The 24,818-nt window shown below is 39.6% G+C and overlaps 3 protein-coding genes and 1 non-coding gene across 23 annotated transcripts in view; 3 read left to right on the top strand and 1 right to left on the bottom strand.

Moving 5' to 3' along the window:
- The window catches only part of LOC127531971 (gastrula zinc finger protein XlCGF26.1-like), a 69,643-nt gene extending 50,610 nt beyond the window's left edge, over positions 1 to 19,033 (top strand). For 3 of the 10 annotated variants that reach the window (XM_051942730.1, XM_051942731.1, XM_051942732.1), the window contains one exon: positions 15,729 to 19,033. In XM_051942730.1, the coding sequence (XP_051798690.1) occupies positions 15,729 to 15,974 (246 nt within the window). In that variant the 3' untranslated portion in view covers positions 15,975 to 19,033. Of the gene's footprint in view, positions 1 to 3,687; positions 3,854 to 4,487; positions 4,764 to 5,094; positions 5,197 to 13,822; positions 15,359 to 15,725 lie in introns of those variants that run through there. The other 7 variants (XM_051942738.1, XM_051942735.1, XM_051942737.1 and 4 more) reach the window with 6 other exon arrangements.
- Positions 1 to 24,818, bottom strand: part of LOC127531965 (zinc finger protein OZF-like) — a 320,874-nt gene that overhangs the window by 205,850 nt on the left and 90,206 nt on the right. The window lies entirely within an intron of this gene.
- LOC127532014 (zinc finger protein 239-like) overlaps positions 1 to 24,818 on the top strand; it is a 97,917-nt gene that overhangs the window by 60,274 nt on the left and 12,825 nt on the right. The window lies entirely within an intron of this gene.
- On the top strand, positions 187 to 268 carry trnas-aga (transfer RNA serine (anticodon AGA)). Its single transcript has one exon. It is a non-coding gene; the product is annotated as a tRNA-Ser (tRNA).

Below are 24,818 nucleotides of genomic sequence, written 5' to 3'. Positions count from 1 at the left end.
CCTCCACCAACAGGTGAGCAGAGACTCTGCTGACCTCAGGAGAGCTGCACGGAGCAACAGGGAGAGACGGAGCTCCAATATTTAAGTGATTAGATAAATGTGTAAAGCAAGGAACACGACAGATGTTTGTATGTGAAGCCAAATTTTGCGCTTTCATCACACAGAACAGAAAGCAGGAGCACAGGAGTTGTCATGGCCGAGTGGTTAAGGCGATGGACTAGAAATCCATTGGGGTCTCCCCGCGCAGGTTCAAATCCTGCTGACAACGTTCGACTCTTTTCTGCAGTGACAATCTATGAAATAAGAAGAGATGATGTTTAACTGATGATCTCATAATAAACGCGTGAAAAAGTCCTGATTTGAATATCATGTCATTTCTGCACAGGCACTCACCTTTGATATAGAGGATGTGAGTGATGCTTTCAATTGTCATGTTTCCTCCTACAGTGCATGTATGAGGCCCCAGCTTCAGACTCTGACATCTCCATCAGTGTACTTCTTCAAGAATTTAAACCCACCAGGACTATCCACATTACATTTAACTCTGTAAATAAACATTTTTCAGCCTGTTCAATGTTATAAATGTTCTGTTTGGCCGTTAAAGGAGGTTTTCCTCACATTTTGGTGTATTTTAACCCTTCCATGGTCTAAATTCTTTGAACAGATCTTGTGTTGTAATCAATGTCTCACTGAGTTTTTATTTTCATTGCAGTGGTTGATTTTTCCTGAACAAGATCAATGATTTTTTAATACGTCTTTCTCCAGTTTTATTTGCTCTACCTGTGGGTTTCAACTATTATAACTTTTTCATTTAATAAATGACTAATAACACACTTTGATCTTCATGTTTGTTTGCTTATTTGTTGAAAAGTGGAATTTAATTTTCCATGTTGGATAATCACAGCTTTTTTATTTGGACAATGTTTATCCTCTTCCATGGCAAAAATGAATTGTTAAAATGAAAATAGAAAAAAGATCTTTTGTAAAGCAGTAAAACTAATGTTTTTATTTTTGTTCTGATCTTTTTCTCGCCATTTTCAATTATATTCAATTAAAATATGCCCTGAAAGCAAATATAAAGGACTACAAAGACTGGAACAAAAAAATACATATTTTTTGTCGTGAAGACTCAGAAACAAAACTTCAAAATAATATTTTGTGTTTTAATTTATATCTGTTCTTATTATTACAGTCAGTGACTGAGTAAAACATGAACAATATAAAGTTATAACTTGAACTTCTTTCAAACTGATTTTTCTCTGAACAATAAAAATAAAGTATGAGGTCAAAGTGTGACGGTTAGATCAACATAAACTACTAATATCCTGTTTAAACGCTATAGAAGCGTCAGAGCAGCAGATTGTAAAGTCTGGTCCAGATAAGGAGCTCTACAGTGAGGCTGACCGTCCATCATAGCTGTCTAACCTGGACCTCACATCTCTGAAACCGTTGGAGCTCATTTTTAATCCGCTTCATCTGGATAAACTGACCACACATTGGACATTTTACAACCACTTTCTCACCTCAAATCATCTGAAAACTACATTTTGTGTCACAATAACAGCAGTATTCCCAAAATACTTGTGTTTTCTCTGAAAGTTTCCTCCTCGGTCTTTGCTGCTGGTCTAAATGCATTATGGGATATTTGGCTCCAAGTCCTCACTCGTCTGGTCTGATGATCCTCCATAATGTGGGCGGAGCCAGAACACATCCAGGTATTTCACTGGTTCTTGATCAGATGCTGCTTTGAACTGGATCAGTACTTGGTCTCTGACGGATGATGTTTTATAAGAACACCAGAACTTAAGTACGGACAAGTACGGTTTTCTCCTGATTGACGAGACAAAACACCAGCAGAGCATTCTGGGATTTGTAGTAAGAACAGTATGCGATATAATACCAGCGGTATTTTCTCTGAATTTTTTTGGAATTAAATATAATCTAGATGGGAGATTTTCTTTGGAATTTAAGTGTTTTCTCAGTAGCATGACTGTTAGGAACCATTTTAGCTCCTGTTATAGCACCTCTATTTATCCCATTGTGTGGTTTCCAGACTTTATGCTAAGCTAACTGGCTGCTGGCTGTAGATATGAGCTGTCAGTCTCATCTGTGAAACATTAGCATTACATTTTTTTTAAAGATTGCTTAAGCACGGTTTTGAAAACAGGGCTCAGAATTTCAGATCACTACACACAATTAACACAACCACACACACAATACGCACAACACCTCAGGTCCTGTGCAAAATGAAACATACCATTCAAACAAAACCTTCTTATGTTACTACATGAAACACACACATTTCATGAGGATTAATTCTGTCTGAACCAGATACACACTGCTGTGTTTAACTTCAAACACTTTTAGCTGTTCTATCTCTCAGTGGTGAGATTACTGTCAGTGAAGGACACAGAGAAAGTACAAATACACAACATGGTAAATTCACCAAACACAACACAAGATCAGTGAAAAAGTCTCCTGTGACGATTAATGGCTGCTGGTTAGAGCTTTCATGTTTTCCTGAAGCAGAAGTTTAATTCAGTGTCACTCAAAGCCTGCTGAACTAGTCACATCATGATGTCTCCTGGCTTCGTTTCATGCAAATGATAATTCAGTTCTTTTTTAAGGCCACCAATTATCCAAAATTTGCATCCCCAGCACATGAACACGGCAGATCTTGTAGGTCAGTTGGTGTGCAGGTTAACAGGTTGGATCCAATTTTAGCAGACTTGAGCAGAAAACAGTCTACTGACGCAAACACGAGCGTTCAAAAGTTTGGGGTCACTTAGAAATGTAAAACATGAAAACCCAACTTTTGAACGGTGGTGTATGTAGATCTATAAAGTCCTCTCCAGTACTCACTGCAGCTCAAGCACACCAGCTCACCTACGACCGCTCAAACACTGCGTTATGATTTCCATATCCTTCTGTACACTACCGTTCAAAAGTTTGGGGTCATCCAGACAATTCCATGTTCTCCATGAAAGCTCCCACTTTCATTCATGTGCTAACATAACTGTACAGGGGTTTTCTAATCATCAATGAGCCTTTCAACACCATTAGCTAACACAATGTAGCATTAGAACACAGGAGTGATGGTTGCTGGAAATGTTCCTCTGTACTCCTATGGAGATATTCCATTAAAAATCAGCCATTTCCAGCTGCAATAGTCATTTACCACATTAACAAGGTCTAGACTGGATTTATCATTTATTTAATGCTATTGTCATTGAAAAAAATGATCTCAAGAAAAAGAAAAAACATTTCTAATTGACCTCAAACTTTTGAACAGTAGTGCATATTTAGATAATGTCATATTTTTAATTAGACATGTAAGATGAAATGATGTTGATGATGGCTCGTGTCCTTGTTCCTCTTTTAGCACACATCACACAGTATTACAATGAATAAGAACATTCAATCATCAAATACAATCATTTTCATAACAAGCTGCTGTGGAGGCAAAACGTTTTTGTTCTTTGCAATAAATCTTTTGTTCTTTTATTCAGAGCTCTGAAGGTACAGGTGACACAGAGTGCAAAGCAGTCTATGTATCAAGTCAAACTGGAAGGAGCTGAGAACTCAAAGGAGAAGCATTTACGCACAGGTCCTACCAATGACGTTGCTCTATATATACGTCATTGGGTCCTACACTCAGCTGGGGCGGAAACAATCTGCGGCTGCAGGTTTGCCACCGGCGGGAAAAAAAGGGGACACACGCAGGACTGAGGAGGAACTGAGAATGAATGACCGCGTTCAAACAAAGTGACCGTGAGTTTCTGTTGGGAAAGCATCAAGATCTGCAGCAAACTGTGCAGGATTGCCTTCATCTCCAAAATCCGGGTTGCAGCCGGTAAGAGCAGAATTCTGGAGACTCTAAAAGACTGTTTAAGCTGCCGATGTGTGCCACTGCAGTATGTGTTAGCATTAGCATTAGCCACGGAGATCAGCCACGAGGGGCTTGCTGTAAACTTTGTCTGTTTACCAGTAATTGCCGTGTGTTTTGTAATTGTTCAGTTGAAAATAAGATTGCAGGCTAATTGGTGCTAATTAGAGGGTTCCAGCTAAGACCAGTGAATTCATCCTGTTTGTAATGGTGGGTTTTTACGATGCCCTTTATTTATTTATTGGATCTGGAAAGGATTGCACTTTAAAAGCACTTTATGCACTTTAAATAATTTTAAAACCATGAAGTAAAAAGTATAAAATGGTTAAAAAATTTTGATAAAAATGCTCAGAGTAATTTGTTAAACTGTGATTTAAAATCAACTCTTTAGAATGCAGATAAATTCATGTGTGGTATAGTATTGGGTTGAATATTGCTCATGCCATGATTTGTCGCTTCAGTTTATGTGGTGTTGAGGTTGACAAACATAAAGTGAGTGGAGTAGCATTTGCCAATGTGGTGAAAATGTCCATGAGGAATGGTTGTTACTATTTGCTGAATACAGTGATGCGAACATTGTCCTTTTGTGTTCTGTTTAAAGGTTTTTCACCTTAATCTATCAACTAAACGTATGGACTTATGGAAGTTGCCACCTCTGTATCTCATGAATTTGTGACCACTGCAAAATAAAAGAGGGAAAAGAAAGAAAGCAACTGTCTGATTGATGAGTGGAGTCCTGCTCAAACCCTGGGTAGATGAAACATCCTTTTTCAAGTGGGGAAACTGCAGAAACTGTGAGAAAAATCATCAATGAGAATCACCTGTCATTGAAAGTGGGAGGACACTTGACACTATGGGAGAGTGCAAAGAACAGAGAGTGAGAGCTGCCTTTAAACAGAGCACTGAGCAGTAAAATACATTCACGAACTTACAGCATGAACAGTTTTCTACCAGCAGTCCTGTCTTGAATCACCTGCAGTAGCATCTTTATGTTCTCTTTATTCTCTTTTTCCATGTCTGTTTTCTGTCTGTGTTCCTTATTTTTAACAGTTTAAGTTCATTTGTAACAGTTTTAGGTGAAAGTGAAAAGAGCTAAAAGTGAACTATTGAGTTGAAATGTGTCCTCTGTGTTGGCTGATGAACATATGGGACACTCTGACACTTGTGTATAGAGTGGTATCCTAATGAAGATGTGTTTGATGTGACAGGTGATTGGCAGGAGGAGGAGAGTCTGACGGAGGAGCAGAGGAATGTTGGCAGCCATTTAGTCTGAGCTCAACAACGGAGGAAACATGGATTCTTCACAAAAAGTGAGAAACATACCACTGTAACATTATTATCATTCATTTGTTGTTTAAAATGTCTAAAGTTTAGGGCTGCAGCTATCAAATATTTTAGTAATCGAGTATTCTATCGAATATTCCGGCGATTAATTGAGTAATCGGATAAAACATACTTTTGCTTAATTAAAGAGCAATTATAAATATGTAAGAGAAAGTAAGACATTTCACTTAATAATGAACAACAAATTGGTTTCCTTTTTTAGAAAACAGACATCTTTATTTCACATCACAGATGTATACAAATAAAAATAACACTAAACATAAATAAAATTACTTTCAACTTTGTATTTTCTTTAAAGTATCAAAAACTTAAGCATAAATCAAATAAAAATAAATAATAACTAAACACTACCTTTATCTGTGCAACTTTACTTTCAGAACTACAGTTCAGACATAAGTCATGACAGTTTTCTTACTACTCCTTAGCTGTCTCTCTCATGACAAGTGTGTGCTCAAGTCTTTAAAGGAGCATGTGATTGTAGTGAAGGAAGGTGAGCATGTCAACATGCTCAGGGCTGAGGCTTGCCCTCCTCTTTGAAGCAATGTTACCTGCTGCTGAAAACAGACGCTCTGATGGCCTGGATGTGGCCGGAATACACAGCAGGGACTTTGCCAGCTCTGCCAGTGTTGGAAACCGTGCTTCTTGGACACAGGACGTTCTCTAAAATACATCAAGACCTGTGGAAAATTTGTGACAACAAAAGAATTTAAAATGTGTTTTGTTTATGTTTATTTAGATTTTGCAATACAGTTGTATTACAGTCATTTTCTGTTTCTGTAGTACAATGCTTTTCTATCGTGTAATGTCTTATTGTAGAAATTGTTAAAGAGAGCCAAAATTACCTCCTGCTGTACAGCTTCGTTTGACTGCTGCTCCTTATCTTGTTCTTCATCACTGGTGGTGGAGTCTAAGTCAAGGAATGATGTGGCCCTCTTGGCATGTGCTACTAGTGGGGAGTCCTGTGCTGTGCTAGATGCTGCATTTTCATTTGCAGTGGGCTGCCTCACTTGCTGTTTGGCAGCAAGTGCCATGGCTCGTACTGCATTTTGGACCTTGAATACATCATCAGCAGGCAAGAACCTCAGTTTTCGAAACCTGGGATCCAGAGCAGCAACAAGCAGGGTGATGTTTGGAGATTCAGGTGCAAACTCAGTTAGTCCTTGCCATCTTTCTGTGACCTGGGGGGTATTCCACGAAGCTGGCTTAGGTCTAAGCCTGGCTTATTTCGGTCAGCTTCGCTAACTTTAGTGAGAGTTTAGTTCCACCAACAAGGCTTAGGGCTAGCCTGGCTTGGTAACCATGGTAACTCAGCCAGAGCGACAAGCCTGGTCCGGGGCAGGCTAACAGTCAAGCTTACTTTAGCCCCATGTCAGAGAAGGTTCTGACGAGCTTCAGAAAGACGCCTGTGAACTGCATGTTACACATTAAATTCATCTTGATCTGTAATCAATGATGTTCTTGTTCGGTGACATACGTTGAGACCTTTTTTAAATTTTCTTATTTAAATAACGCCGGAATAACCGTGAATCAAACTATATCATATTACACTACATATTTTGTCACAGTGCGCAACTGTGGCTCAGTGGTTAGAGTGTAGTTAAGTAGATTAAATGTGATTTTTACTTTTCATTGCGCCGTGGGTTCGAATCCACCAGCGGTAAATACTTGGAAATATCTGATTTTCTTTCTTCTTTCACCCTCAAAGTGCAGTCAACACGTAACAGGAATAGGCACAGATTGTCTTAAAATAAGCAGGACACAACAGCCACAGTTTTCCATAAAGAATACCTTCCTTTTACCAACGGTCCAATCTGATCATGATGATAATCCAAAGGTGATGCCAAATGATGAGATAACTATTTTGTGTACAAGCTCATTTGTGTCTTCTCCCTCATTTAAATGTAGGACACAGTAGCACTATCATCTCTAATAAAAATGACATCTCCTCTAAAGGCCTACATGTTTTTTCTGCTTTTTTATTCAAAGTTTGAGTGTTTGATGAAACATCTCCACATGAAGTTGTCCCTTTTTTCCAAAGTTTTCCGACTTTGGTTTTAGGTGTTACCTGCTGCTTTATTCATCTATGGTGGACATATATTTGTCAAATCAAGAACATGAATTAGGCCTACCAGAGTAAAAAGTGAAAACCACCATCACATTATACAAAACCAGGCTATGTTGTAGCCTCTTTCTCGCTCTATATATATATGTTTATACACACATTAAAAAATGTCTTCAATGGGTTTTGAAAAGCTTTATTTTTTATTTCATCAAGATTGATCTCTTCTGGGCCTCAGTAGTGTGACAAACTTCAGGGTGAGGAAAAAAGTCATCAACCACTGCAGTTGTGGGTTATCCCTAATCAGTGTCAAAAACTTGCCCTCTGAAAATTAAATTTTCAGACGTGTGCGTGTGTACGCTCAGACTAAGTGCTTCATTAAAAAGAAAATAAACACGCATTTAAACGGTCGGCAATGCTTTGCCAGGCAGCGTCTCGAGCTTTATTTATCGCAACCGTGTTGCCTTTTCTTGTGATAATCTCCCTGTAGTCCTCATACAACTCCGTGAGAAGTTTCTGCTCCGCCGAAGAGAAATTCTCCGCTCTGTTTTTAGACATAATATCATCATTTCGACGATCGACAGGTCGGGGCTTTTTATCTCCCCCGGACGCGCGCTCAGCCACAGCTTGGATCAGCCTGGCTTGAATAAGCGTCTCTGAAAAACAGCTGAGCCTTGTTTGTGGAACTACTTGCAGCTGAGATTAAAGTTGCCGCTTGTTCAAGCCACGCTTACCGGCGTAAGCCCAGCCTGTTTTAGCCAGCTTCGTGGAATACCCCCCTGTTCTGCTGCGTGAGCCTGGAATGACCTCACAGCTGCAGTCTCAAGATCTGGACTCTGTACAGGGTGACCCAAAAGTTTGGAAACAAAGTTTAACTGCAGTGTCTATTTCAGTTGGGGGTGCATGAATTCAATCTTATTTTACCCATTTTTGTTATAGCATAATAAAATAACTTAAAAGCATAGTATTTGCCGAGGGCAATAACTCAGAAGAAAATGAATAGAACCATAAGGTCCAGGTATGCTGGAGCATAACTTCAAAATGCAGGCCATCAGTGTCAGATTTCAAAACTCTTGATGGTAAAGTATCTGACAGTTTTAATTTTTTTTAAACATCCAAAAGTACTATGACGCAACATTTACTGGCCAGTCTGAGGAACCTTCATTAGCATGAATGAAGATACAGATCCAGAAGATACCAGTGTAACCAGTTGGTGGAAACGTTCACGTCTTTGTATAAGATACAAACATGAACATGTCGAAATATGTTTGCTTTACACTAATCTGTTACTCTTCTGAATATATCTGTGGTACTGATTTATTGAAATAACATATATTATTTGGATTATAGACTTGTCATTTGTTTCCAAACTTTTGGGTCACCCTGTATGTTCTTAAGTTTGTGCACAAGATGTGGAAGTGCAGAAAGTGTGACATACTGTTATCCACTCAGAAACACTGGCTAATTCAAAGGGCTCAAGGACCTGGTTCAGCTCCTCAATCAGGTTCCACTGTTCAGGTTTGAGATCCAGCTAGTGTTTCCCTCTTTGGGTCACTGCTGGGTCGGACAGCGTAGCTGTCACCGGCCATCTCTGTTCTTGCAACCTGGACAACATGGCGTAGGTGCTGTTCCAGCATGTGCAGACATCTTGCACCAACATGTTCTCCTTGACACCCATTTGTTTCTGCTTGTCCTTCAACTTGGTGCATGCCAGTTCACTCTTTTTAAAGTGTTCGACAAGGCTTCTTGCAGCAGCCACACACTTGGAAATAGCCTGATGACTCTTCAGAGAACTGTGCACACCCAAGTTGAGGGTGTGCCCGGCACATCGCACTCATCCCCATCCGTGCTTTTCGTGTAAAATGTTTGCTGCTGCTACAACATTTGCACCATTGTCGTGGACAACAGGGCTGGGCGATATGACCAAAATTTTATATCCCGATATAGCTTATTTTATATCCCGATACGATATATCCAAACCACCGCCATATGACAGAAGTTCCCCCTCTTTTAGGTACAAGCTCGTCGGTTTGAGCTGGTTGTTCATGTGCATATTTCCCAGTTGGCATGCAATTGTAATCAACGTTGTAGGAGAGAGGAATAACGTTGTGGAAGAAGACCAAAAACTGAGTATAAAACACCCAAAATATGTTTTTGAATTAGAAGCTAAATGCTGTGGTTTATTTTAGTATGACAGTGAAGAAACATTTTCATTTATGTCCCGCTCCGTAAGTCTGGATGGGACTTACGGCCATCTGGCCACGGAGTGATGTGGGTCTCCCCCTCCCCTCACTGGGACTGCTACGGGGTTACTGGACTAACAGCCTGTGCTTTGGAAAGGGGGAGGGAGACGCTCACAGCAGCACCTGCTGCTTGTTGAGGACAGTAACTGCAGAATGATCAGAGTTTTCCTATCAGAGTCTCCAAAGCGGCACAAAAAGTCGCTAGATTTGTCGCTAGTCGCTTTTGACAAAAAAAAAGTCGCTAGGATGCTTTGGAAAGTCGCTAGATTTAGCGGGAAAGTCGCTAAGTTGGCAACGCTGCCGCGTGCCTGGGCTTGCCGTAAGGCACGTCGGTGACGTAAAATACTGCCATAAAGCGTGTTTTGCGACACTGCGATATAAACGATAGGATCTTCACATAAAACGATAGACATTTTCTATCGTCCAGACGATATCTATTGTCATATCGCCCAGCCCTAGTGGACAACAGCCTTGATTTTCTCTGTTGGAATGTTGAATTTAGTAATTACCTCCTCTATCCACTCTGCAATATTTGCAGCCATGTGTCTCTCCTCAAGGGGCATTGTTGTCAAGCAATGGGACACCATGTTCCAATTCTTCCCAAGATAGTGGCATGTCACCCCCATATAAGCCTCTGTTGCAATGCTTGTCCATATATCAGTTGTGATTGCAAATTTATCCATACAAGACTGTGATGATTTACTGAAAAAGATCAGAAAAAATAAGATTAAATGTCATAATCGCACTACAGTAGGTTTATGGCTGTGTATTTAAACTAAACTCACACCGTCTGACCCAGTTCACTGCCTTCAAAATAAGATTAATACACCTGCTGTATTGAAGCACATTAGGCTTCAGTGTTACTTATATTTTATCCATCAATGAAAAGAGTGACACACACACTATAAGTTTGTTGTTCCACACTGTGTGTTCCACAACACTGTATGATCTGCTAGAAATGACATGCTGGTGACAATGAGCTAAATAAATATGACACCTGCTCAGTTAATGTGATCATGTTTTTAATTCACCTACTTCATTCCACACCACTGTCTTTTTTCGGATTAAACAAACCCTGTGTTAAAGTAGCATTAGCCTTAGGGGCATAATTACTAGCCACCATCATAATAAACTAGCTATACAGTTGACGTTAGCCATAATTAACAGCAATAGCCTTCCACGGGACTAACATTACGTTACGTTAACGTTAGTAACATGCGTTAATGTTAATCATATTGATTTTACCTTGTCTCGTGTGGTCCGCTCTCTGAGTAGATTGGATGTCTTCTCTTGAGATGCTGCAGCATTGAAGATGTGCTGTTGTGGAACGCCAACTTTCATCGTGACGTGAACACACATCACGATGTTCTCCTGGATTTTCAACTTGAAATGCTCCCAAACTCTGGACATTTTCTGTAGTTACCTCCTGCACGTTTCTTCTCTTTCGTTGTCACTTTTTTCCTTCAGGTCTTCCATTTTCCCGCTCGCTAAACAAAACAACACATCCAGGGTTCTCGCCAGGATTTTTTTACAGCGTAACGGCAGGTCCTCCCACACGCGCGCGCACGCATGCACAATAGTCTTCATTCATACATGGCAACAGGAAATTCTGATTTCAGCTGAAAAGTATTGACCGGGGGGGCTCTGAAGCCGAGAGATAAAAATAGAAGTCAGTTAGACTGTTTATATTTGAATTCTGACTTTGCTCTCCGAGGTAATTGGAGAATAAAATTCTGTTACCTGTGTGATTCTGTGAAATCCTGTGCTCCTGAACGCACCTCGCGGAACCCGGCAGTGTGTCGTCATTAGCAACAACAAACCCACCTGGAGGGAGCGGAGGGAGCGGAGCGGCTCGGCGGCGGCTGGTATCTCTGCTCCGGTGACAGCCGGCTGCATACCATGAATAAACTGACAGAGGGAAGCGCAAACGTTTAACCGAGCTCGTTTTCTCGGTTTTCGCCGGCGAACGGCTCAAATATTCCATGCGTCCTCCCCCACCACGTTAGCTTAACTTGCTAGCAGCCAGCTTATAGATGTTCCTCTTTACCAGAAGGGTCAGTTCTGCTTTCAGATTCTGACCTAGCGGAGCATAAATCCACGGAGAGTTTCCATAAAACACTCACAGACGGACATGGAGCCCCCTGCAGCTACAGGCTGCGTGAACATCGGCAGTCTGACCAGCACCTTGCCGGAGATCCCCTACATACATCCCGCGAGATGTTAACGACGTTAACAAAGTACCTAACCCCCCCTAAAATTTTCTGAACGGATTTAGACGATTCACAGAAATGTTCAAATTTGAAATTAAATCGGCGGAAATCCGCGGATCCGCTGAAAATTGCCATGTATGTTCATTAAATCTCGCGACCGGCTGGCCCAGATGTCAGCCAATGAGCGTCACGCAGATGCTCCCCCTCTCACACACACATGCTGCTCTCTCTCCCTCTCTCATGATGGAGCCACACACTCTCATAGCAACAGCATAATCTTTTAAACTGACAGCGTAACAGCTCATTGCGACAGCGTGGCGGCCCGTTGCAACAGTGTAACGGCCCGTTACGCTGAAATGCGCTGGCGAGAACCCTGACATCCACTTCCTCCGTCGTATTCCATTTTGTGGGTGACGTACACGCATTGTGCCACGCTAAAAATAATCCGTGCGAAACACCGTGACTTGATCTTTACAATTAAATATACTCTTACACTGGTTTAGCGGTGTGCAGATTGTTACCCTCTACGTGAGTTCTATTGGAGGGAGGTGCTGTCCATTGAGTTAATGGCTAATAGGATAGGGGGCGGGACAAAGAGGTCCGGGGTCAGACAGACAGTGCTGTTTTTGTTTTGGGTCAGACACGCTGCATTTATCACACACCTCTCTACGATCGCTACTAAAACGAATATTCCAGGCGCAGGAAATTGTCTCGAGCATTTTTTTTACGAGACTTACCCGAGTAATCGTTTCAGCCCTAGTCTGGAGGTTACTGACTGGGCCGTGTTTTTAGGGAGTCCTCAGCTGATATTGATGAACCGACTGATGTTGTGAGCAGCTGGTTCACAGACTGTGAAACCAGTGTTATTCTTGAAAAAACTGTTAAACTATATCCAAACACTAAGCCATGGCTTTCTAAGAAGCTTAAAGACCTACTGTACAGAAAGAAAACAGTCTTCAGAGAAGGAAATACACTAAATCTGTATAACCGACAGAAGGAAATAAAGTAGGAGATCAGGACCCACAAAAGACAATACAAAGACAGCCTTGAGTCCCAGCTCAAAATGAACAACCTCGGTTCAGTCTGGGACAGCATGAATCTGATCATTGCGACTAATTAATGTGTCAATGAGAGAGTTCAGCTCAGTGGTTATAATTCTGATTTAGAGCTGGCTCAAAGTCTAAACAGTTTTTATGTCAGGTTTGACTCCCATGATTTTAGGGCTAAACATGCTGAGACGAAAAACTGTCTCATGTCAGCGTCTCCACAGAATCCCTTTCTTGATGTGGGCAATGTAATCTGGTGTCTCAAACAGTGCAGGCCAAAGAAAAGTCCTCTACCTGATTACATCGGTGGCCGTTTATTTAAAACTTTTACTGTCTGACTAAATGACCAAGATTGCTGCCGATGTCCCTGTCTGTCTTATGTTTTGTTTGATTTTTCTTTAAATGGCTTTTATGTTGCTTGTAATTGATTTATTGTGTTTTTTACATTTTTAAAACATTTCCTTTAATCGTTGCTATTTCTGTTTTTTACTGTTTTGTTGCTTTTTTGTTTGATGATGAACGCTTGTGTAACTGCTGCACAACAAATTTCCCAGGTCGTTGGGGTCAAATCCAGAATTCAGTGGCAGAATTACAGATCTTTTCTGGACTGGTATCAACATCTGATCATTAAGACCTAAATCTGGACATTGATGTTGTATGCTTTTCATATTGTACATTTCTCCAGTAATGTAACTTAATGGAAAGTCTGGGGATGAAGAGATCCTGGTGGTACAATCCCATCAGTCCCAGCTCTGCTTTGCTTTTCACGCTGATCGACAGATTTTACTTCAAAATATTCTGAAACTATCGTGCAGAAAGCTGAAAACTATCGGCCTGTGAAAATAGTTTTGTTGACATTGTGAGTGTGCTGTTGACACATTTCTAGGTTTCTAATGACAAAGCTGCTGTCTGCAGATTCTTGATCTTGTTTCAGCCTCATGTCCAACTACATGGAATTGAGAATTTTAGGTTCAATTTTTTCATGATTGCTCTTCCATCACTGCCTCTGTTTTTATCTTTGTCTTTTGCTACAGAAATGTAAACACAGCAATGGAGTGAGATGTGGGACCTCTGAGGAGGATAAGGATGGTTCAGCAACAACGGCAAAAAGAGATGAATCACTGAGTTGTGAGCAATGTGGCAAGACTTTTATCACAGCAACAAAGCTAAGAATTCACAAACGTATTCACACTGTGGACAAATCATTCAGCTGTGATCAGTGTGGAAAGGCTTTTACTACCAAGACTCAGTTAAAAAGACATCAGCTCATTCACAGTGGAGTTAAACCATTCAGCTGTGATCAGTGTGGAAAAGCTTTTACTAACAAGACTCGGTTAAAAAGACATCAACTCATTCACAGTGGAGTTAAACCATTCAGCTGTGATCAGTGTGGAAAGGCTTTTACTACCAAGACTCTGTTAAAAAGCCATCAACTCATTCACAGTGGAGTTAAACCATTCAGCTGTGATCAGTGTGGAAAAGCTTTTACTCAGAAGAGTAGTCTAGCAAATCATCAACTCATTCACAGTGGAGTTAAACCATTCAGCTGTGATCAGTGTGGAAAGGCTTTTACTCAGAAGAAGGATCTAGCAAATCATCAACTCATTCACAGTGGAGTTAAACCATTCAGCTGTGATCAGTGTGGAAAGACTTTTACTACCAAGAGTATGTTAAAAAGACATCAACTCATTCACAGTGGAGTGAAACCATTCAGCTGTGATCAGTGTGGAAAGGCTTTTACTAAGAAGTCTACGTTAAAAAAACATCAACTCATTCACAGTGGAGTTAAACCATTCAGCTGTGATGAGTGTAGAAAGGCTTTTACTCAGAAGAGTAGTCTAGCAAATCATCAACTCATTCACAGTGGAGTTAAACCATTCAGCTGTGATCAGTGTGGAAAGGCTTGTACTACCAAGAGTATGTTAAAAAGACATCAACTCATTCACAGTGGAGTGAAACCATTCAGCTGTGATCAGTGTGGAAAGGCTTTTACTGAGAAGTGTACGTTAAAAAAACATCAACTCATTCACAGTGGAGTGAAATTGTTCGGCTGTGATCAGTGTGGAAAGGCTTTTACTCAGAAGAGTCACTTAATAAGACATCAACTCATTCACAGTGGAGTTAAACCATTCAACTGTGATCAGTGTGTGAAAACCTTTACTCAACATGAACAGTTGTTGATCCATCCATGCCCCCATTCTGGTAGAAAGTGGTACCACTGTGACTCCTGTGAAAAAACTTTCAGCTCCCAACAGAGCTTAAAATGTCACCAACGCATCCACACTGGACATGATGTGTACGTATGTGATCACTGTGGTGAACCATTTGTACGGTACTCGCAGTTAAAAGCTCATGAAGTGACCCACACTGGGGTTAAACCATACATTTGTGACCAGTGTGGGAAACGCTACTGCTCCACTGCATCCCTCAAAGTTCACCAACGTGTCCACACTGGGGAGAGACCATACAGATGTGATGAGTGTAAGAGGACTTTTAAAACTTTGGGTTCCCTGAAACAACACCAGCAGATTCACACCAGAAAGAAAGCATTCAGTCAGTGTCACAGTGAGGTATGTAAAGGCTGTTTTCAGTCACAGTGTACACACAATTATGTATTGAATAATTTTGGATATTGATGCAAAATAGTTTCAAAACTGTTTTGAACAACTGTGGTCAGTTGAATTCTGTTAACACATTATCAGCTATTGTTCAGTCTAACCTGTATTTGTTTTGATACAGAAATCTGGTCCTGGTTAATCTGGGGATGTAGGTTAGATTAGGAATTCTGACGTAGTCAGTCAACTGAATGTTAAATTCCAACAGGTAAAAGTTTCTTCAGATGTCATTTGGGGTGCTCTCTATCTCAGGCGAGGCATCAGTTCTTCAGTGCTGCAGGAAACACTGACATTCTCTGTGTTTGTGTGTTTGTTTTCCAAGCAGAACGGAACAGATGGACAAAACTCTCAGACTTGTCAGCACTCTGCCAATGGTGAACAGTGCTGCTTTGACCAGTCTGGACCGACGTCCAATCAACAAGGAACCCTACAACGACACCAGCGTATGCACACTGGACACAGACTGAACCCCTGCCAAGAAGATTTCTCCATGCAGGGTTCAGTAAAAGTTCATGAAGTCCTCCACAAACTTAAAGTCCTTGAGATCCGGCTTCACAGAATTCAGGTCTAATTTCTTGTTTAGTGTCGTCGTTGCAAAATCCATTAAGAGGAAAGCTGCAGTTAACAGACATGACTGGTAAATTAATTAAACCATTCAAAGTGGTTACTCAGTTAAATGAATTATCAGTGGTAGAGGGATAGACGTCTGGATGGAGGCAGTGAGCAGCAGGGTGAATTTATTAACCCTATCTATCTATCCATCTATCCATCCATCATCTGTGATCTATCTATTATCTAGCTATCTAAATATTGAACAAGTAGATCAAATAATCTCTGATTATGTGTGAGTTTAAATATAAAAAACATGAAGTGTTGGATGAAAAGTCCAATCTTTGAAAGCTGACTTAGTTTAGAATCATTTCTTTGTAAATTAGCTGCATCTAGTCATTACCATGACATTGGCATCATGGAACCATGACCACATATGTGTGTCTGGAGATAGTGGCGTTTCTCGAACGGCACATTTTCATGCTTTGACAGATACAGTGAGGGGAAAAACGTTTTCAGACACCCTGAAAATTTTTACACATCTTAAATATTATGAAATATTTGTTAGTCTTTTTCGTGTGTGTTTCTAAGGGTGTGACTGCATCAGAAAGACACAAATACAAACTAGACGAGCCCTCAGTAGAGGGTAGAACCACGCCCACCAAGCCTTTTACTGTCCACAGACAGTAAACAAAATAAAGCTCTCTGTAAAAACCCTCAGAATGTTGAATAGAATAAATGTGGACAGTTTAATGACTGGAAGAGAAGATTTCTGGATCATTTTGGTCATTTTGAGGCTAATTTTGGTCATTTTGTGTCAAAATGTGTTTAATTTTGATCAGTTTACATCTTTTGGTCCGTTTTTAAACATTTTGCATCATTTCATGTTTTTTTTTTTGTGGTAATTCTGGTTATTTTGCATCAAGTTTTGGTCATTTATGTGTCTAATACAGGTCATGTTACATCTCTTTATGTTGTTTTTGTACCATTTTGGTCATTTTATGATTCATTTCATGTGTCTGTAAGGTTGTTTTTGTTTACAATTGTTCATGTTGCTCATATTACTCATTTCATGTCAGTTTGTCCATTCTGTGACTCACTGGCCAATTTTGTCTCATTTTTCATCTTTTTTTGGTCCGTTTTACTCATTTTATCTCTCATTTTAGTCATTTTGCACCAGTTTAAGATTGTTTTTTTTTCATTTTCATCATTTTGTTGCCCATTTTTGTGTCTGGTTTTGTCATTTTTGGTTAATTGTAGTCACATTTTGGCCACTTTTGGTCTTTTTTTATGTCCATTTTGTAATTTTATGGTATTTTTCTATCTTGGTTGGATGTTTTATGTTTTGGTTATTTTGTGTCCCATTTGAACTGTCCCATAACATTATTGGACCGTTCAGTAGACTGTTTGGATCTTTTTCTCACCACTGAAACATTTTGTCCATTTTTGTCTCATTTTGGTCATTTTATAGATTAGATTAGATCCAACTTTACTGTCATTGCACAGAGAACAAGTACTAAGACAGTAAATGCATTTTTTAAAAGTCCATTGTGATGTCAGAGAGAAGAACTAACAACTGTTACCACATTCCATATTCTGAAGAAAAACATGGAAACACTTGAGAAAGTCAGTTTAACACACAAAGCTTGGAGATATTGGAGAGTTGTGGTGAAGATTTCAAGTGTGAAACTTGTGAAGACATTGTGAGCAAAGACTGTGACAGAAAAATGAAGCCTCCTCAGCCAGATAGGAAACATTCAGGTAAGACAGAAGTCCAGACAACGAGCTGCAACTCAGCTCCAGATATCAAACTACACACTGACATGTTAGACTGAAGTTTTCACAACACTGACAAGCTAACATTTGCTCATTTTGTGGCTTACTTTGATCAGTTTGCATCCTTAGGGTTGTTAGTGGATAAAATGTTGTCATTTTTCATCTCTTTTTGTTGTTTTTGTTCCATTTTGGTGACTTAAAAGCTGTTTTGGTTGAATTTGCTCATTTTGTGTCTCATTGAGGCTCATTTTCATCATTTTGTCTCTAACCTTGGTCACTTTTTGTCTTTAGGATTATTTTTACTCCTCATTTTTCATGCTATTGAAGTTTTTTCTTCCATTGTGGACATTTTGTGTCTCATTTAGATCATTTTTTTGTATCATTTTGGACATTTTGCATCTGTTTAAGGTTTTTCTGTTTCATTTTATGTCTCATTTTGTGCATTTCAGTCTGTTTTTAGGGGGAAAGTGTCATAAATCAGACTGTAAATGATATATGAACAAACCTTTCTGTAAAAACTTTCAGAATGTTGAATAGAATAAATGTGGACTGACCAGGTAACCTTACAGAACCTTTACTGTTGTGATGTACGGATTAACCTGACTTTATACACTCTGAGAAAAATTATATATCTAACCATTGTGATAGGGATAAATAGAAGTTCCAATCTGTTGACTTTAATTGCAGGATAATGCTTTATAGGCTGCATAGTGCAGTAGTGGTTAGCACTTTCGCCTTGCAGCAAGAAGATCCCGGTTCAAATCCTGGCCTGGGCCTGGGATCTTTCTGCACAGAGTTTGCATGTTCTCCCTGTGCATGTGTGGGTTTTCTCCGGGTACTCCGGCTTCCTCCCACAGTCCAAAAATATGCTGAGGTTAATTGGTTACTCTAAATTGCCCGTAGGAGTGAATGTGAGTGTGATTGTTTGTCTGTATATGTAGCCCTGTGACAGACTGGTGACCTGTCCAGGGTGTCCCCTGCCTTCACCCGAGTCAGCTGGGATAGGCTCCAGCACCCCCCATGACCCTCGTGAGGATAAAGCGGTGTATAGAGAATGGATGGATGGATGAAAAAAAAACAGGCATTTGTGGAGTTCACACACATTCATCAGGTTCTAGCATTATTTGATTCTAAGTCACAGGTTATAATATCATACTGTGTTCCCTTATTTTGCTGTCACTCTGCCAGAGCCCCATTCTTATGGCTGATTCATGGATCTCAAACCTGTATGATTCTTGACAGACTTTAAATGTATTTTTATAATCCTGTTAAATGTCGAGTAGAATAAAGCAGATGAAAAACAAACAGATGATATAATGTGTGTTTGTAATGAAGAACTCAGAGTCAGGATTTTTAGTTCTCATTTCATCACTAGAACAGGACTTAAAGACTCAAATCAGGATCAAGTGTGGCTGCACAAAAAGCTGATTTTCACTGGACAATAATGTGTGAAAGTCTGTCAGCAGTTTGGAGATTCACTGCTTCCTCTCTCATTTCACACTTTGTGCAGCTCAAATGCTTTTAGTTCAAGTGAGCGTCAGAGGAACACCACATCCTGATTTTCAATCTCAACATTTGACTGAAAAAGACGCAAACACCACATTTGGCTCCTGGAAGAATCACAACTTCCATCTTTGAAGAGGAACAAGTTTACAAGGAATCATTTAGAAGGATTTGACAAAGAAACACATTTAATCCATGAATGTGAAAACATGTTTGTGAGGGACAGAGTCATGGAGAGACTCAGCTATCTGTTCAACACTGTTTCTGTACCAGGAGGAGACTCTGGAGACTCAACTCAGCACAGAGACACTGAAGAATCAGACCTATAGAACCCAAATCCAGGATAGAGAGGTTGAGTGAATGTGGTGTTGAAGGTGTGGAGGTGGATCAGAGAGTCAGAGGAGACTCTGTAGAAGGACAGAGTTCCAGCAGGAACGTCCACATAAACTGAAACTCTGTGAGAGACTGAGGAGGACCTGATGGATGTTTGACTGTGATTGTGCCAGACAGAGCAAGCATCACTATGAGCAACCCTGTCTCCACAAAGTTACGTTCTCAGACAACTAAAATGCATTTTTAATCACGTTGCAACAGAAACGTAATTGGTCCAGCTTTATGTTGATCTGTAACGTATTCAAAATGTGTTTGTTGCTTGTTAAATGGATGCTGCAGTCACATGTTTGTGGATACAGCGCGGTGCTGTCATGTCTTCTGTCAAGTACCACAAGAAAAGACGGAAAATAAATCCTCCCTTCACAATTTCATCGGGACGAAGTCCTCAGTATGTTTTAATAATAATTGTCCTGCGCGGTGTTTTATTCTGACAGTGACATGGATCTGTTTCCTTCCTTGGGGTGGTTCTGCTAGCATTTTTTACTTGACTAAATATACTGAATAATAAGTTTGACATGAAAGGAGAAAACTGGAATGAATGTTGATTCAGTCTCCCTCGTAGTTTTCCCCTCGCTGTCATGTCATTCATACTTTAACACTGCCATGGGCCAGATCGGCCTTTTGGAATAGCCTCATGGAGACTTCATTCCAGCTGCACGGCAGCGGTTTGGATTTCTGATTTACTTTGTATGTTGCTTACCGGAACGCTTTCATTTAGGACCGGAAGTGCGCGCTTCACTCCGCTTTCGTCGTTCTGTAACCAATCAGAGCGTGGCTAAATATTAAAGCTGTGCTGCAGCGACCAGACAGAACAGCGACACCTAGTGTGTTTGCATTGAAATTACATGTTCCTTCTTGAAAACCAGGGCAGAAAGGTTCACTGTGCCACATTTATTCAACCTTTTCAAAACCCTTTTTGTAATACGTTTTAGATGCAGTTTGCAGATGTTTCTGAAGATGTGTAGTGAATTCTCCTTGTCAATACATTGAATATATCCTCCAAAACATCCCATAAACAGTCTTCTGGTACAGAAACCTTCATCATTCTGAAGGAATTATTTGGTAAATGTTAGACTTTATACTTTATCAGCAGCAAAACTTTCTTTCAACACAAAATCAGTAACAAAGAAAATAAAAACAGGATTTTGAACAGTGTGCTTTATTGCAAAATAACAAAATTCATGAACAGCAGGTTTCAGGCGTGGTCGTCATTGTGAACAAGGTCCTCCTTCTCCTCCTCCAGGGCAGTGTGATCCATTAAGACTTTCCTGTCTATAAAAGCATTAAATACTATCATGGTTTGTATCCATGTTTTCAGTCCTTTTATGTGCTGGCAGCAACAGAATGTTTGACAATAGGCAAATCTGTATTGTAGAATTTCCAACAATAATAAGGAATGCCGAGGTAAATATTATAGTAACTGCATTAATGCAATAAATAAAAATGATCTTTCATCTTGTGTACAGTCAAATGTTGGATACACACACACACATTTAAATTGGCTGGAAGAAGCGTCTCCTATTAACCGAAGCTTTTACTGACGATTCTCCACAAGAAAAACAGATTCTCAGCTGAGGATCTTTATCTGATGTTGTACGTGCAAACCTGATGAGCTTTATGTCACTAAAGCCACTGAACAAAACCGTGAAGATACAGTTTCTCATACTGTTCTCATTGTGTTGTCATAGAAACCCAATGTGTATTTAGTTGGTGATGCAGAAATCACATAAATATATTTTTTGATGTTTGGTCCTGATTTGGTGCTAAAAATCTACTGGTATATATTACCAAGAATATTTAATCAATGACATTAATTTCACCTTGATTTGACCGATAACTAAAGTGATCGCTCAGAAATGTTCATCATGTCTTCTTGTTATTATAGTAGTTTAAAGCTCTTTTATTCAGACATAAAATGAACAGACAGATCTTGATTACCTTGACAGTTTCAGTGAAAACGTTCAAGATCTGTCTATTCATTTTATGTGTGAACAAAAGAACTCAAAGCGACTGAACTACAGTGACTTCCTGCATTATCAGACCACCCCTGACCAAAGTGCACTTCTTCAATATAACGTCTCAATACATGAAGTTTAAAGTTTAACAGCTGTAATGAGCAGCAGCCAGTTCAAAAAGGCATCTACATTGATGGGTAAAATAAATTCTTCACGCACGTTTAACAGCTTTCTACCAGCATTCCTGTCTTGCATCATCTGCAGTAGCTGCTTTCCACCATCATCATTTTTCATATTCCTTGTAGCTATCAACTATAACAACCAGTTGACTGAAGCAGCTGGTACATGAGACGTCCATTTGGTGTTAACACCCCCCCTTTTTGTGACTCACACAGGATCTGAAGTAGAAAGTCTGAGTTAACAAAGAAACCTGACAACCACCATTAACTCTGACTGAGGCTTTAGTTTTTGTGGAGCCGGTGTACACAAAGTAAGCCTGCTTATACTGAACTTGCTTCATAGCAGCCCTCAGAGGAACAAAGTTAGATTTTTGGTGCCACGAAAATGTGAGCCACATTTCTAGATATTAGCCATTAAATATTGTCAGCACAAACTGTAGAGTGACTAGGTTTTTCCTAGAACTAATCCTCTGTCACAGAATGCTGACATTTCTTATTGCTGGGATGCTTATTATTGAATAAAATCATCTACAAGGCTATATGTATGAACTTCAGTTGATGAACTCTGAAAGCAAGACAGGGGCTCCCAGAATTCTTCCATTTAATTCTGCTGTTTTAAATGAGATGAAAATAAGATACGATTAAAAATAAAGCAATATACTATTCATACTTACATGTAATTGTGTAATTATGTAGTGCCCTGCCACAATAAATAAGTTCTTAAAATTGCTCATCATAAAACAATACAGCACATCATAAACGGATCTCAGAAGAAACAGCTTGCAGTTACCACATTTTACTTGTGCAAACAAAAGTGTTTCAATTGCACCAGCAAACTTTTTTGTACCTGCTGTCCAAAGTCTTCATCACATAACCACATGATCACAACTGAGGCTGGATGGAGAAACAGAACACCTCTAAAGAGAAATGCCCGGCCAAGCTCCAAGTTTCTCATCAGACCTAAGGTTATATAGCATTGCTTCCCTCCCACTGTTAAGTCTTTGACTTCACACTGTGTTGTGTGTTACCTGTCAATAAATCATTTTACTTCATTTAAATTCATTCTTACAAATACTTGAAGTTGTCTGTGACTTAATCTAATACAATTTTGCTCTTTCACAGAGAGCAGAAAGATGAAAAACCTACAAGGATGTCTTACATAACACGATGTCATCTAGAATCTGCCTGTGCAACACCCTGCATTTGTTGTGGACTGCCAGTGCTGACTATTTACCAAATCTGTCCTCTCACTGCAAAAGTAGACAAGACATTATTTGACATTTACCACGTTGTGCAGGGACGCCACTGAAGAAGCACCTGTAACACAACACATTGTTGTTGTTGGCCTTGTTAATATATATATTTTAAAATATTATCACGCATACTGTACACAAACACTGTATGCATGAAGACGAATAAAATTACTATACATGTACAACAGCATCATTCATTGAAGTGGAAACAATAACAGTCTGGTGAAATAAAAGAATATTAGCATTAGATTTTTTTGTTCAATGGCCAAATTCTGGTACCTCCACAAAGTAGCATTCATTTCCTTTTGTTAACTGCCTATATTTACTAACTCTACAATATCAGCCAGTCAGTCAGTTTACCATGTCTAAGGGAAATATTAACATCAGATCCAATGTGGGATAGTACTCCTTGTGCTGCAGAGTGACCACCTGACCCAGATGATAGGTTTCTAGAACAATTGCAAATGAAAGTAGAAAGACTAAGTCCTTACACTGTTGGAAGAATTTTGTTCAAATCTAACACAAATAACTCTGCACTTTAAATACTATAGATTGGCTCATTAGAAAATAAAAAGCTGTTTGCTGAAACTTACTTTGTCTTCTGTCCTTCTAATGATCTTTGAAAAAGGAAAGCTCCCTGTATTGGATCTCTCGGTGCACTCATCACATTGTTCTCCTAAATAGATCAAAATTAGAACAGTTGAGAGGTACTGTTGTGAGTCAGTGTCAACACTCATGATTTGTTCACGTTGACCATTGTTTTGATGCCATTTAACAGAGGGGACAAGAGCAACACTGTAACAGGCTTGATTTTCTTTTTATGCACGGCCTTATAGTAGTACATGACCAAACCCTCACTGAATGATTCAGACACCTTAACAGCAATGTAATGTGGTATGGAAACTCAATAGAATCTAACTGTACAATACATCCAAATGGAAACAAATGACAAATGACACTGCAACAATATCTGAGTATTGAAATAATACAAACATTGCTCTATAAGATAACTTTCACTGACTCCGCAAATAGTCAGACATAATAGGATTGACATTAAAACATGTTCTACATACCTGTAGTTTGACCTTTTCTTTTGCCTCCTCTGTTTGGGCTCTTGCTCCCAGCCTTGCTTCCTTGAACTATGTTCACATGTCCCACCATGTGACTGCAGGCTCTTTTCCAGCAGCAACACCTGAAGCTTTTTTAGAGTTTTTTAGGGAAAGTATCAAAAATATATATTATTAATTTAAGGTAACCCTCATTTCAAATCAAAAACATCTCTGTCGATTTGAGAAATCTTGTATGTTATGAACCCCAGCAGAAAATGAACTGCCTTTCTGTAGCAGAGCTCCAGTCAACGTCGTCTTGACAAGTAATTCTTGTGTTCAAAACCGAAGTACTTCAGCTAGTAAATACTATGTAAGGCTTGATTAAAGAAAATACTACACTTGTTTTTTATGAATCAGTACATGCCCTGTTCAGTTTCACTCAGAAATGTCCAGTCTGTCTTCTTTCACCCTTTCCACATCATAGCATAAAGACTCTGCATGACATCAGAGTCACAGGAGTCAATTTTATTGACCAGTCATCTTCTATGAGAGCATTAGAAATTAAAATGCTTCCATTTTGAAATCAGCATGTCAGTTGCAACATCACAAAGCAACATCATGCTGTGTAAACATGTTTTTTTTCACCTATAGCACTTGGTTAAGTGTATTAAAATTCAAATTATAGTCACTACTCTGGACAGATTTTGGATGATATTTTTTCAATACATACCCTCATTCTGGGATTGTGCCATTTGCCC

This window comes from Acanthochromis polyacanthus, chromosome 22 (assembly GCF_021347895.1).
Source record: "Acanthochromis polyacanthus isolate Apoly-LR-REF ecotype Palm Island chromosome 22, KAUST_Apoly_ChrSc, whole genome shotgun sequence".
Lineage (NCBI taxonomy): Eukaryota > Metazoa > Chordata > Actinopteri > Pomacentridae > Acanthochromis > Acanthochromis polyacanthus.
Note: the sequence above shows the minus strand (reverse complement) of the source record. Positions and strands in the feature narration are given on the sequence as shown.